The sequence below is a fragment of the Oncorhynchus kisutch genome, linkage group LG1 (genome assembly GCF_002021735.2).
Source record: "Oncorhynchus kisutch isolate 150728-3 linkage group LG1, Okis_V2, whole genome shotgun sequence".
Taxonomy (NCBI): domain Eukaryota; kingdom Metazoa; phylum Chordata; class Actinopteri; order Salmoniformes; family Salmonidae; genus Oncorhynchus; species Oncorhynchus kisutch.
The window spans coordinates 31,461,484-31,475,128 of record NC_034174.2 but is presented as its reverse complement, the minus strand read 5'-3'; the positions used below and the strand labels follow the sequence as shown (position 1 = coordinate 31,475,128).

Below are 13,645 nucleotides of genomic sequence, written 5' to 3'. Positions count from 1 at the left end.
ACAAACTGCATCCATGCGGAACTTGTGTGCATGTGGATTTGTGAATTGCAAAGTGTGATTTGAATAAATTGAATATCAACACTTACACAGTTTAGCATATGTTTTAGCGGGTGCAGCAAAATGCGTATGTTACTACCTCTGAAAAATGAAGTACAAATGTCAAAACAAGTACACAAATAATAATAATCCAATATAAAAATAATAACTCAGGAATGTCAGGAAGAATACAGTTAACCACCCAAATAACACTATCAGTTATCCAAATGCAATCTATGTGTATATACACCCAAAATACACTGCTCAAAAAAATTAAGGGAACACTTAAACAACACAATGTAACTCCAAGTCAATCACAGTTCTGTGAAATCAAACTGTCCACTTAGGAAGCAACACTGATTGACAATAAATTTCACATGCTGTTGTGCAAATGGAATAGACAACAGGTGGAAATTATAGTCATTTAGCAAGACACCCCCAATATGATCTGCTTCCTGGCTGATGTTTTGGTCACTTTTGAATGCTGGCAGTGCTTTCACTCTAGTGGTAGCATGAGACGGAGTCTACAACTCAGACAAGTGGCTCAGGTAGTGCAGCTCATCCAGGATGGCACATCCATGCGAGATGTGGCAAGAAGGTTTGCTGTGTCTGTCAGCGTAGTGTCCAGAGCATGGAGGCGCTACCAGGAGACAGGCCAGTACATCAGGAGACGTGGAGGAGGCCGTAGGAGGGCAACAACCCGGCAGCAGGACCGCTACCTCTGCCTTTGTGCAAGGAGGAGCAGGAGGAGCACTGCTAGAGCCCTGCTAGAGCCCAGGCCACAAATGTGCATGTGTCTGCTCAAACGGTCAGAAACAGACTCCATGAGGGTGGTATGAGGGCCCGATGTCCACAGGTGGAGGTTGTGCTTACAGTCCAACACCGTGCAGGACGTTTGGCATTTCCCAGAGAACACCAAGATTGGCAAATTCGCCACTGGCGCCCTGTGCTCTTCACAGATGAAAGCAGGTTCACACTGAGCACATGTGACAGATGTGACAGAGTCTGGAGACGCCGTGGAGAATGTTCTGCTGCCTGCAACATCCTCCAGCATGACCAGTTTGGCGGTGGGTCAGTCATGGTGTGGGGTGGCATTTCTTTGGGGGGCCGCACAGCCCTCCATGTGCTCGCCAGAGGTAGGCTGACTGCCATTAGGTACCGAGATGAGATCCTCAGACCCCTTGTGAGACCATATGCTGGTGTGGTTGGCCCTGGGTTCCTCCTAATGCAAGATAATGCTAGACCTCATGTGGCTGGAGTGTGTCAGCAGTTCCTGCAAGAGGAAGGCATTGATGCGATGGACTGGCCCGCCCGTTCCCCAGACCTGAATCCAATTGAGCACCTCTGAGACATCATGTCTCGCTCCATCCACCAACGCCACGTTGCACCACAGACTGTCCAGGAGTTGGCGGAGGTCATACAGGCACGTGGAGGCCACACACACTACTGAGCCTCATTTTGACTTGTTTTAAGGACATTACATCAAAGTTGGATCAGCCTGTAGTGTGGTTTTCCACTTTAATTCTGAGTGTGACTCCAAATCCAGACCTCCATGGGTTGATCAATTTGATTTCCATTTATAATTTGTGGGATTTTGTTGTCAGCACATTCAACTATGTAAAGAAAAAAATATTTAATAATAATATTTCATTCATTCAGATCTAAGATGTGTTATTTTTGTTGTTTTCCCTTTATTTTTTTGAGCAGTGTATATACTAAGAATGATATGTACAGCAGTAGATACTCTCCAGATAAAAGCTGTTTTTCCAGTCTTTTGGCTTTAATGCGCCTGTACTGTCTCTTTCTGCTAGATGGTCATAGAGTGAACAGACCGCGACTCGGGTGGCAGAGGTCCTTGATGATCTGTTGGCCTTCCTCTGACACAGTGCTGGAAGTGTCCTGGAGGAAAGCAGCATGCTCCTGGTGACCGCACCACCCTCTGGAGAGCCATTCAGTTTAGGGTGGTGCACTTCTATAGAGGTTTGTCAGGGTCTTAGTGGCCATGCCGAATTTCTTTAGCCACCTGAGGTTGTAGAGGTGCTTATGCACCTTCTTCCCCATGGTGTCGGTGTGGTGGGACCATTTCAGGTCCTCCCTCCTCGGTCTCCGGTTGCCCACAATCAGCTCCTTTGTTGTTTTTTTACGTTAAGGGAGAGGTTATTTTCCTGGCACCTCTCCTCCAGTGCTCTAACCTCTTCCCTGTAAGCAGTCGTCAGCAAACTTGATGATTAAGTTGGAGTTGTGCGTAGCCATGCAGTCATGGGAGTACAGGAAATGCAAACAGAGAGTACTGGAGGGGGCTGAGCACACATCCCTGGGGGGCCTCACATTTTGAGGATCAGCGTGGCAGAGGTGTTGTTTCCTACACATACACCCACCTGGGGTCGGCCCGTGAGGAAGTCAAAGACCCAGTTGCACAGGGTGGGGTAAATATGCAATAGGATTACAGAGTAGTGTCTGATAGTGGCCTAATAGACTACCTAGGGCTCTGGGCTAGTTTAACATGCTTCTCTTTATGAGACCATGCAGATCAAAACTGTAACACACATTCAAATTCTCTGGCTTGATGAATCACGCTTCACCATCTGCCAGTCCGACTGACGAATTTGGGTTTGGCGGATGCCAGGAGAAGGCTACCTGCCTGAATGCATAGTGGCAACTGTAAAGTTTAGTGGAGGAGGAATAATTGTCTGGGGCTGTTTTTCATGGTTAGTTCCAGTGATAGGAAATCTTAATGCTGCAGCATACAATGAAATTCTAGATGAGTCTGTGCTTCCAAAATTGTGGCAACAGTTTGGGGAAGGCCCTTTCCTGTTGCAGCATGACAATGCCCCCATGCACAAAGTGAGGTCCATACAGAAATGGTTTGTTGAGATCGTTGTGGAAGAACCTGACTGGCCTTCACAGAGCCCTGACCTCAACCCCAACAAACACCTTTGGGATGAATTGGAACGCCGACTGCGAGCCACGCCTAATCATCCAACATAGGTGCACGACCTCACGAATGCTCGTGGCTAAATGGAAGCAAGTCCCTGCAGCAATGTTCCAACATTTAGTGGAAAGCCTTCCCAGAAGAGTGGAGGCTGTTATACCAGCAAAGGGGGGACCAACTCCATATTAATTCCCATAATTTTGGAATGAGATGTTTAACGAGCAGGTGTCCATATACTTTTGGTCATGTAGTGTAGATGTAAACTCAGCAGAAAAAGAAGCATCCCCTCACTGTCAACTGTGTTTATTTTCAGCAAACGTAACATGTGTAAATATTTGTATGAACATAATAAGATTCAACAACAGACATGTGACTAACAGAAATTGAATAATGTGTCCCTGAAAAAGGGGGTCAAAATCAAAAGTAACAGTCAGTATCTGGTGTGGCCACCAGCTGCATTAAGTACTGCAGTGCATCTCCTCCTCATGTACTGCACCAGATTTGACAGTTCTTGTGGTGAGATGTTACCCCACTCTTCCACCAAGGCACCTGCAAGTTCCCGGACATTTCTGGAGGGAATGGGTCTAGCCCTCACCCTCCGATCCAACAGGTCCCGGACGTGCTCAATGGGATTGAGATCCGGGCTCTTCGCTGGCCATGGCAGAACACTGACATTCCTGTCTTGCAGAAAATCACGCACAGGACGAGCAGTATGGCTGGTGGCATTGTCATGCTGGAGGGTCATGTCAGGATGAGCCTGCAGAAAGGGTACCACATGAGGGAGGAAGATGTCTTCCCTGTAACGCACAGCGTTGATTGCCTGCAATGAAAAAAAGCTCAGTCCGATGATGCTGTGACACACCGCCCCAGACAATGACGGACCCTCCACCTCCAAGTCGATCCCGCTCCAGAGTACAGGCCTCGACGTAACGCTCATTCCTTCGACGATAAATGCAAATCCGACCATCACCCCTGGTGAGACAAAACCGCGACTCGCCAGAGAAGAGCACTTTTTGCCAGTCTTGTTTGGTCCAGCGATCGTGGGTTTGTGCCCATAGGCCCATAGGCACGGTAATGTCTAGTGAGGACCTGCCTTAACAACAGGCCTACAAGCCCTCAGTCCAGCCTCACTCAGCCTATTGCAGACAGTCTGAGCACTGATGGAGGGATTGTGCATTCCTGGTGTAACTCGGGCAGTTGTTGTTGCCATCCTGTACCTGTCCCGCAGATGTGATGTTCAGATGTACCGATCCTGTGCAGGTGTTGTTACATGTGGTCTGCCACTGCGAGGACCATCAGCTGTACATCCGGTCTCACTGTATCGCTGTCTTAAGTGTCTCACAGTACAGACATTGCAATTTATTGCCCTGGTCACATCTGTAGTCCTCATGCCTCCTTGTGGCATGCCTAAGGCACGTTCACACAGATGAGCAGGGACCCTGGGCATCTTTCTTTTGGTGTTTTTCAGAGTCAGTAGAACGGCCTCTTTAGTGTCCTAAGTTTGTGTGACCTAAATTGCCTAATGAACATGCACCTGTGGAACGGTTGTTAAGACACTAACAGCACATAAGCTGTTAGTGTCTTAACAACCGTTCCACAGGTGCATGTTCATTAATTGTTTATGGTTCATTGAGCAAACATGGGAAACAGTGTTTAAAACCTTAACAATGAAGATCTGTGAAGTTATTTGGATTTTACAGATTGTCTTTGAAAGACAGGTTCCTGAAAAAGGGACATGTATTTTTCTGTTGAGTTTATGAGCCTCCCCACAGTCCTATATGTAAGACCCCTGGTGAATATAGCTGCTTGGGACTGTCATGACACCATGCATTTATTTCATTGAAGTGGGACTGGAAAACTGTATAGCACGTAAACAGTTTGCACTTATCGACAGTTCAAATGGAATGGAAACTCGGAGACAGGTGAAAGCAAGTTCCAATACATTGCCTTCACCAATCCAGTCAAGTTCAGTGATTACATCTAAGAAAGGAGGGAGGCAGGATAAGAGCAGAGATAAGATTAGCACTGAGTCTTGAGCTCCGACACCTCTGAAATCATACACTTCCCACGACACACTAAACAGCAGACAAAAGCTTCAGTTACACAACATGTTGTAACATGCAAACCCAACATCTCACCCCGGGGCATCTGCAATGCCAATGTTATCTGTTGTTCTCCCTCTCTCTCTCTCAATTCAATTGAAGGGCTTTATTGGCATGGGAAGCATGTTAACATTGCCAAAGCAAGTTAAGTAGATAAACAAAAGTGAAGAATAAAAATGAACATCACACTCACAGAAGTTCAAAAGAATAAAGGCATTTCAAATGTCATTATATGTGTGTGTGTGTGTGTGTGTGTGTGTGTGTGTGTGTTATATATATATATATTTATTTATTTATTTATTCAGTGTTGTAATGATGCAAATAGTGAAAGTACAAAAGGGAAAATAAATACACATCCCTCCATCCCTGACAGGAGCAGTTAGTGCTGGGAAAACTGTCTATTGTTTTCCAAACATGGCCTGAAGGGGACTAGTAGAGGGAGAGAGACAGAGACGGAGTTGAGCAAGGAGTCCGTTCCATTCCTGCACACGGCGGCTGATCAAGTGACTGAATTATTTTATTAAACAAATAAAAAAACTGCCTTTGAACTCTGAGACTGACAAATGTAAAGGCAGAAGCTCTGCATGGACTCCTTGGGGCAGAGAGAGAGAGAGACAAACAGACAGAACTGACAAGTCTTTATAAAGGTTTGTTTAATGTTGTGTCACGGCACCACGAGCCATTATAAACCTATGGCTGGATTCAATCCATCCTGCTTTAGGAATGTTTCAATACTCTGGCAAAGTTAGCATGTTGACATGCAGTTGTTCGCCAGCCGAGAGTGGTTGATTCCCTTAAACTCTGAGGGCTGGTATAGTAGCAGGTGAGGCTGGCGATGGCAACATTAAAGCCTGATTGGTGGCTGGGACAGAACCCTTGTAAAGTAGCAGGTGCACTATAGTACAGGTTCAGACGCTTAGTGGGACTCTAGTACCATGGTCCTCCCTGGGGGAATGAAGTTAGATGCCCTGTGGACCCCCCCTGCAGCCATTCCCTCTGCCTAATGTTTAATGACACTTTATTAAACAGGCCTATCTCAGCTGGTATTACTGATAACATGGTAATAAGTACACAAATGGAAATAACTACATTCTACGTTGTGGTGGTGGTTTGACTGAATCTCAAACAAACCAAAGAGGAAGGTAATTGTTTAAGTAGCTGTCCAGTGAAATTCTCACTTTTAAACGTTTGTAGTCTGTTGACTCATACCCAAATTATTTAGTTGAATCCTTTACTCGTAAGTGGCCAAAACGACAATTGGAGAAAAAAAAAAACTTGAAAAGCCCCACCTCAAACTTGTAACTCAAACACAAGGTTTTAAAAAAATGCTTGCCATTTCCTGAGGATGATGAGCTGGCCAATCAGCCGTCTACTCGCATGAATATTTTGAATGACCGGTATACAGTACACCCACACCATTCTGTTGTTGGGGTACACCCACACCATTCTGTTGTTGGGGTACACCCACACCATTCTGTTGTTGGGGTACACCCACACCATTCCAACACAGACAAGCTGTTTAACATACTTAATTACAATTTTTTGGAAGGAAAACTATTTAACTCATATTGTAATTCATTATCTGTCATATTTCATAGAAATCTGAAAACACTGGACTGTTACTTGAATTGAAAATATTTACCATGAAATGTCTACATTTCTATACCAGCTAAATTATGCAGTACAACAAATCATTAACTTGTGATATCACAAGCAAGTTTTTAATCCTTAAGAGTCTATTGACACACCCTTGCATCAATCTAAGTAACATAATAAAAACAACCCCATCAAAATCCATCAGTTCAAGCTAGAGATATCAGTTGTTTTGCGTGGGCTGAGTCTCAATCCACTGAATCTGCCCATGTCGGCCTTCCACATCTGTGGGAAGGTGTCCGAGCTACAGCAGTGTTTGTCAGACCATGAGATGTCCCGAAAATCAGTCTTCCCATAATATTTTGTAGGTCAAACTGTTTTTCTGAGAAGGCGGAGACTCGCACGAACACGATGGTGTTCTCTGTTTTGCTCTACGACCCCCACCAGGGTCATGGAGCTCCTCAATGTAAGAGGTACAAAACACATGGAAGTATGTGTGAAGTAGTTGTGTGCCCCCCCAAAAAATGGGCTTAAATATGTAAAGAAAAAATATATATATATATTTCCTGAGCTTTCTTATAGGGTAGCAGGGTAGCCTAGTGGATAGAGCGTTGTACTAGTAACCGGAAGGTTGCAAGTTCAAACCCCCGAGCTGACAAGGTCCAAATCTGTCGTTCTGCCTCTGAACAGGCAGTTAACCCACTGTTCCTAGGCGTCATTGAAAATAAGAATTTGTTCTTAACCGACTTGCCTGGTCAAATAAAGGTAGAATCAAATAAATAAATAAACTAAATATATCCTAGGTATAGGACAAACACTTCAAACCCTTCCCCTCTTTCAGAGTTAATGACAACTATGGAAAAGAAGCATTCCGTCTCTCCTCATTCAGGACCCCATCAGAAAGAGAAACAGAGAGCAAGGTACAGTAAGGGAGAGGTACCTCTTCGGTGCGGTGAGTGCGGAGGTCCCCAGACCCAGAGGACCCCTCCACAGTAGAGCACTGGTGATGCTGAAACACGTCATGTTCTCTTCAGTCACACACAGGACAGCTGTCTAACACACTCCCTCTTTCAGGACAGCACAGCCCAAAGCCAATCTGCAGTCTCAACTCTGTGACATCTCTTTTTCTATGTTCCTTTCAACTCTTTCTCTCTAGCGCCCTCCCAGTCTCTCTATCCCCCTCTATCCCACCTCCCTCTCTGTGTGTTCATGTAAACCTCCCGTTATTGTGACAAAGAGCCTCTTTTTGGCATCTTTGAGCCAAACAATCCACTAATTTGCATAATATGTTTTGCAACCGGTGAGCCTATCTAGAACATTAACATGTGATAATCAAATAGTTGGACCCACAGGTGTGATCCAGGTGTGTGATACCACGCTGGGATGTCCAGGAGCACCTAACAATGTCACCTTTATGCACTAAGTGTGTTTCCTGGCCACCTGCCTGAAACGGAGACACCACAGAAGAAGGAAAATCGCACATTCAAATATAGCACAGGAGCTGGACTAGAAACAACATGTCAAGGAAAATAAAGGCATATGTGCTTCCTGCTCCCAAGCATGATTTGAATTGATCTGGTGATCAGTGTGTGATTGTGGAGTCAGAGAGTTTAGTAAGAAGACATGTTTAATAGTTATATGAAGAACACGCTCGGCAGCAGCAAAGAGCAGGCGGACAGACATTCACTCGCCTTTCATTGGTGAAACAACATATTCCCTCTGCTTCTCTTCAGCCCACACAATGCACCTATGGATTCGACCCTGGTCCTGGGTACCCACTGTGGATGCTGGATCTCACTGAAGACCGCCAGCAATTAGGATCTGCCTTGTTTTAAAGGCCACCAATTAACTTTGAATCCCTCATTTTAGAGATTCTCTCCCCAAAATACACATAGACAAATGCCATCTCTAAGCATATTTACCAATAATATTGATAATAGTTTAACGTGGACTAATTAACTGAGTTGAGATGAAAACCTGGATCCACAGTGGGTTCCCAGGACCATGTTCTCTCTCAGTCTCCCCTGAATCATAGACAGCCTCACGGCCAGATCATGTGTCAGATATTTAGTATACTAAGCCTTGTAGTGAGAGAACAACGTCAACACATCCATTTGTCTGACATGATGAGGCCGACATGCAGCGGCTGCTGTGTGAGTGTCTATATTTGACATGAGATTTTAGAGGCAAGACGACAGAAACTAAATGAGATACAGGTGTTGTAGATGTCATGGATGTTTCCCTTAGTGTTATGCCGACATACAATGTTTCTCTCTCTCACACACACTCTTGCTTTCCTTCTTTGAATGGGTAGGGCCTGAAGCAGGTTTATTGTGTTGTGTTGCTGACTGCGTCTCATTAGGAACTGAGCTCTCAGGGCCACACACACAAAAGCTTCCCTTCCCTCGCTCTCCTCTTCCTCTCTGTTTTTCTGTTCTTTTGGCCTTTTGATGTCAAGAGTGCCAATCCCAGGGGGCTCCACTCTGGCCACAGAATACGCTCACACAACAGACTCATTCACTTTCACACACACACACACACGATGAGAGTTGTAAAAGCATGATAAGGGCAGAGGAGAGGTAGTCGAGGTTGAATCAGTTTCGTGTTTCTCTGTGGTTGATAGCCAGATCTCACCACACAAAGACCAGCGTTGAGAGCTCCAGGATACACTGATAATAAACACTCTTTTTCCTCAGCTTTTTCCGTGTGGAGCATAGGGACAGCCCCAAGGACTCCCCCTCTGTCTTACCACACACACGACTAATTAAAATAACTTAGTAGATTACCCTTGACTTTTCAACATCTAAAACACATTCTGTTACCACTGTCACATGTTCACTTTGTTATTTATCTAAACCTATAGTTTAAGGGCGCCTCTCTCTCTCTCTCTCTCTCTCTCTCTCTCTCTCTCTCTCTCTCTCTCTCTCTCTCTCTCTCTCTCTCTCTCTCTCTCTCTCTCTCTCTCTCTCTCTCTCTCTCTCTCTCTCTCTCTCTCTCCTAAATAAGACATATAAATAGGCTGATGACACAACTGCACTTTTCACAAAAAGAGAGAAAAGAGAAGAGAAAGGATCTCTGGCTCGGGTGCAGTGGCTCCTTTCTTCTGCTTTTCAGAAACGCAGGTTAAAAAGCAGCCTTTTCATCCCTCTCTCATCCCCCTCTCTCTCGCTCTGTCATCTCTCTCCAACTTAGGAACAGGCAATGTATTGTGGTGGATAGCGGAAGGGTACTGTGGTATTTATCAGAAAAGAGAGGAGGGGGGAGGAGGACAAAACATACTCCCCAATAAAGAGAAAGAACAAGAGAAGGGGAAGAAAGGATGTGTATGAAGGGCCCCTTTCGCAGAAAGCCCCCCCTTGCCCCCTCCTCCCTCAAAAGGGACAGGCACACACAATGTGCTGTTTCCTTTAGCCCCGACACACTTTATATCCTAGCCCCATTCAGGACGACTACTTTAGGGCACCCATGTGTGCACAGAGCATATGTGGCTGAGAGAGAGGATGTGTGTGTCCGTATAGATCCCTGTTTGCTGAGGGCCTTATAGACTGACAGGCCATGGCTCTAAGGCGTTGCCATGGAGATGTCTTTGTGCAGTAAGTTGCACAACAGGTGATTCTAAAGAAGGCTAGCTGAGCTGGTCTCAGTATTGAGAACTGCGGGAGGTGAGAGTGAGTGAGTGAGTGAGTGAGTGAGATTATACGAGGTGTTAGCCGTTTTAGGATCCAGCTTGGCCCAGAGTTCTTAACTAGCTCCTTTATACACATATCATGTCTAAAATCGCTTGGGCTTACCGGGCCACACTGCTTTACACACATGTATCTAACCTCACCAAAAGAGAGGGTGTGTGTGCATACGCATCAGAGTTTATCATATCTTCAACTCCAAGAGTGTAAAACCCCCCATATCACATTTAGCATTGCGAAATCAACTATAAAAGGGAGAAAGAGCGAGAGAGAGAGAGAGAGAGAGAGAGATACAAAACTGGTTCTTCTCCTTGGACTGGATAAACTTGGCTGAGCCAAAGCCAGCCATACGCATATACTGTCATTCATGTCAGAAAGATACCGACATAAATTACATGAAACAAACATCGAAGCCTCTGCAGTCAGAGAGCAACTTAAGTAACAAGACAAGGTCATAGGCTATGGATTGACAACAAGGGGCGGCAGGGTAGCCTAGTGGTTAGAGCGTTGGACTAGTAACCGGAAGGTTGCAAGATCAAATCCCTGAGCTGACGAGGTCAAATCTGTTGTTCTGCCCCTGAACAGGCAGTTAACCCACTGTTCCTAGGCCGTCACTGAAAAGAAGAATTTGTTCTTAACTGACTTGCCTAGTTAAATAAAGGTAAAATAAAAAACGAACCCAATGAACCAATCAATCATCCAATTCTTTAAAGGGGTGTGCACAGATAGATGGTTTAAGAATCAACTCTCTTATGGAAACTTAGGGCTAAAAGTCTGTTTTCAACACATGATGAGATAAGTGTTCTTTTTTGCTTTGTCCAAGATGGAATGAAGGGTAATTCATTTTGATAAAGGGGGCTGCAGGTAACCTAGTGGTTAGAGCGTTGGACTAGTAACCGAAAGGTTGCAAGATCAAATCCCTGAGCTGACGAGGTCAAATCTGTTGTTCTGCCCCTGAACAGGCAGTTAACCCACTGTTCCTAGGCCGTCACTGAAAAGAAGAATTTGTTCTTAACTGACTTGCCTAGTTAAATAAAGATGTATTTTTTTTAAGTTCTGCTCTGATCAAGTTTTTATTTAGAGTCTAATCTATAGCCTAAAATAGTCTGTTTTCTGGATTTATAATATACTCTTTTGCACTGCTTATCAGTTGAACAAACTTTGTAATTGGTGAAATGGTCTTGGACAGATTTACAGTAACAATACATTATTATTTTTCAGATGTGTTTCCTGGTATTTTACATGCTGTCCAAATCCATATTTAAATAGAGGTGCGATAGCTATGATGGATAAAGATAGGCTATGAATCACTTGTAGCTTACCAGCTACATTTACACTCTAAGAAATACTCTACAGTGTGACATTTTCTGTCTGTTAATGTAAAACAGGGGTAGGCAATGCTGTTCCTGGAGTACCAGGTACTGCAACATTCTCCAACTAGGCACCACAGCAGACCAACTGAGCTCATTTATCAGTTCAGTTATTGACAAAAAAAATTAAAACATACCTGGTCTTCTAGGTTGGTTGAATCAAAAACAGAAATGCCAGCGGCACTCCAGGACCAGGGTTGCCTACCCCTGATATAGAGGTATATTAAACTGACAGAGCAATGAATGGCGACGTTTGCTTACCCAATGTTAACTTGTATGCCTCTCCCTAACCTCATTGGAACTATAACTAACTTTAATCTTAACCCTCATCCTTATTTAGAGTTTGCCTAACTGAAGTTTTTGTGTTACCAGTTGAATACACCAGGGGCAGACTGGCCAGCTGGCATTTCGGGCAAATGCCAGATGGTTGGTCCATTTTTAACCCAGTGGGCCTGTCTAAATAGTTTTTTTTCAGACAAATTATCATTATCTCGCTGGTAACAGAGGCCTTAAAGGGCATGTAGCAGCCGTTTCTCAATGCCAGAAAAACATATAATACTAACTTAGAGAACCCCAAGAAAACATTCCCAAATTAAATACAATTTTATAATACTGTATTGTTCTAAAAAGGTTGGTTTGAGGTTCTCCTCAAATCAGCTCTAACAATCCCACAATGCCCTCTGGACAGCATCACACAGTGAGGACATAAAAATCCATGCTCACCCGTCACATCAAGTGCTTCATATAACAATTACAAAAAAGGGTGGGTAAGTAGGGTGTAGCAACACTTACTATGCAAATGTATGTTATGTCTCTATGGCTACACACATGAAAAACACTTAGTAAAAAGTGGGTTACATTTGTGAGAATGAGTTGGGCGAATTGGGTATAATTACCAACAGCATGGCATATAAAGTATCACAAACAGCCAGCAGCACCAAAAGAGAGAGCATTATCAGGGCTTTACCGGGTAAGTGAAAGAGCTCCCTCTACGCTAACTTTAGCTAGCTATAGAGCTACGGCATTTAGCTCATCTAAATAACGCTAAAGTAACCATATGATCTTGTCTGCCAGCTGTTAGTATCTAACTGCTGGTGCTGTCATACTATAGATGGGCTTGTACTATGGGAAAGAGTAGTTTTGGTTGAGACGGAGGTCAATGTTTCTGTATAGAGCGCTGTGGTTGGGGCCAAACCTGTATGTGTGTCTGTGTGTGGGGATGGCGGGCTAAAATTAAATTCAACGTGTCGGCATTGTTTTCGTTCATGGATCTGATGGCATTCCGGAGAAAAGGAGCTAGGTTCTCTTTAAAAGAGTGGATTGTGGATTTTGCTCAAAGTTTATTTCTGTAGCTTGCCGCGAGAGTTGTGTTTTTGGCTGTCTGCACTTGGGCTCTCGGTGTGTGTGGATGACCCGTTGGATGGTGTCTGTGGTGCTTCTTTTGGAGAAGACATGCTTTCTTTGGAGGGATGGATTGTGGATTTTGTTCAGTGGGAATTCTCTTTTTTTATCATCTTAGGATCAATGTTGTCACAGTTGCTTCTTGTTGAAGAGGCATCGGCTAACATTAGCTTGCTATAGCTAGCTATCATCTTCTTCCGTTTCTGAATGAATTTGTGGCCATTTCTTTCTAACAGGCAAAATAAAGTGAGCTAGATTTAGTTTGTGTACTGACGTATCGATATCATAACTAAGTGTGTCACTGGTATGGGCTAGAAAATATCCTAAAGCTAGTCAGCTAGACAGTGATAGCCACAAGCTAAAACCAGGGAGAAGCTGTTGGCTTGATACTGTTCACTCAAATATGTTTTTCCACATGTAATTGAGGAAATTAGATTATTATTCAATAAAAAATGTAATTGTGTCAATATGTTCTGAATATTGCAGAAAAATCCTCAGATGTTTTCCATACTAAAAATGTGAAGTACA

The 13,645-nt window shown here is 44.1% G+C and overlaps 1 protein-coding gene across 5 annotated transcripts in view; it reads right to left on the bottom strand.

Moving 5' to 3' along the window:
* Positions 1 to 13,645, bottom strand: part of LOC109896257 (transcription factor SOX-13) — a 50,476-nt gene that overhangs the window by 18,758 nt on the left and 18,073 nt on the right. Inside the window, exon 1 of one of the 5 annotated variants that reach the window (XM_020490535.2) lies at positions 7,604 to 7,847. The exons of 3 other annotated variants lie outside the window; for them this stretch is intronic. In XM_020490535.2, coding sequence (XP_020346124.1) covers positions 7,604 to 7,686 — 83 coding nt within the window. In that variant the 5' untranslated portion in view covers positions 7,687 to 7,847. Of the gene's footprint in view, positions 1 to 7,603; positions 7,848 to 13,645 lie in introns of those variants that run through there. One more of the 5 variants, XM_020490531.2, reaches the window with a different exon arrangement.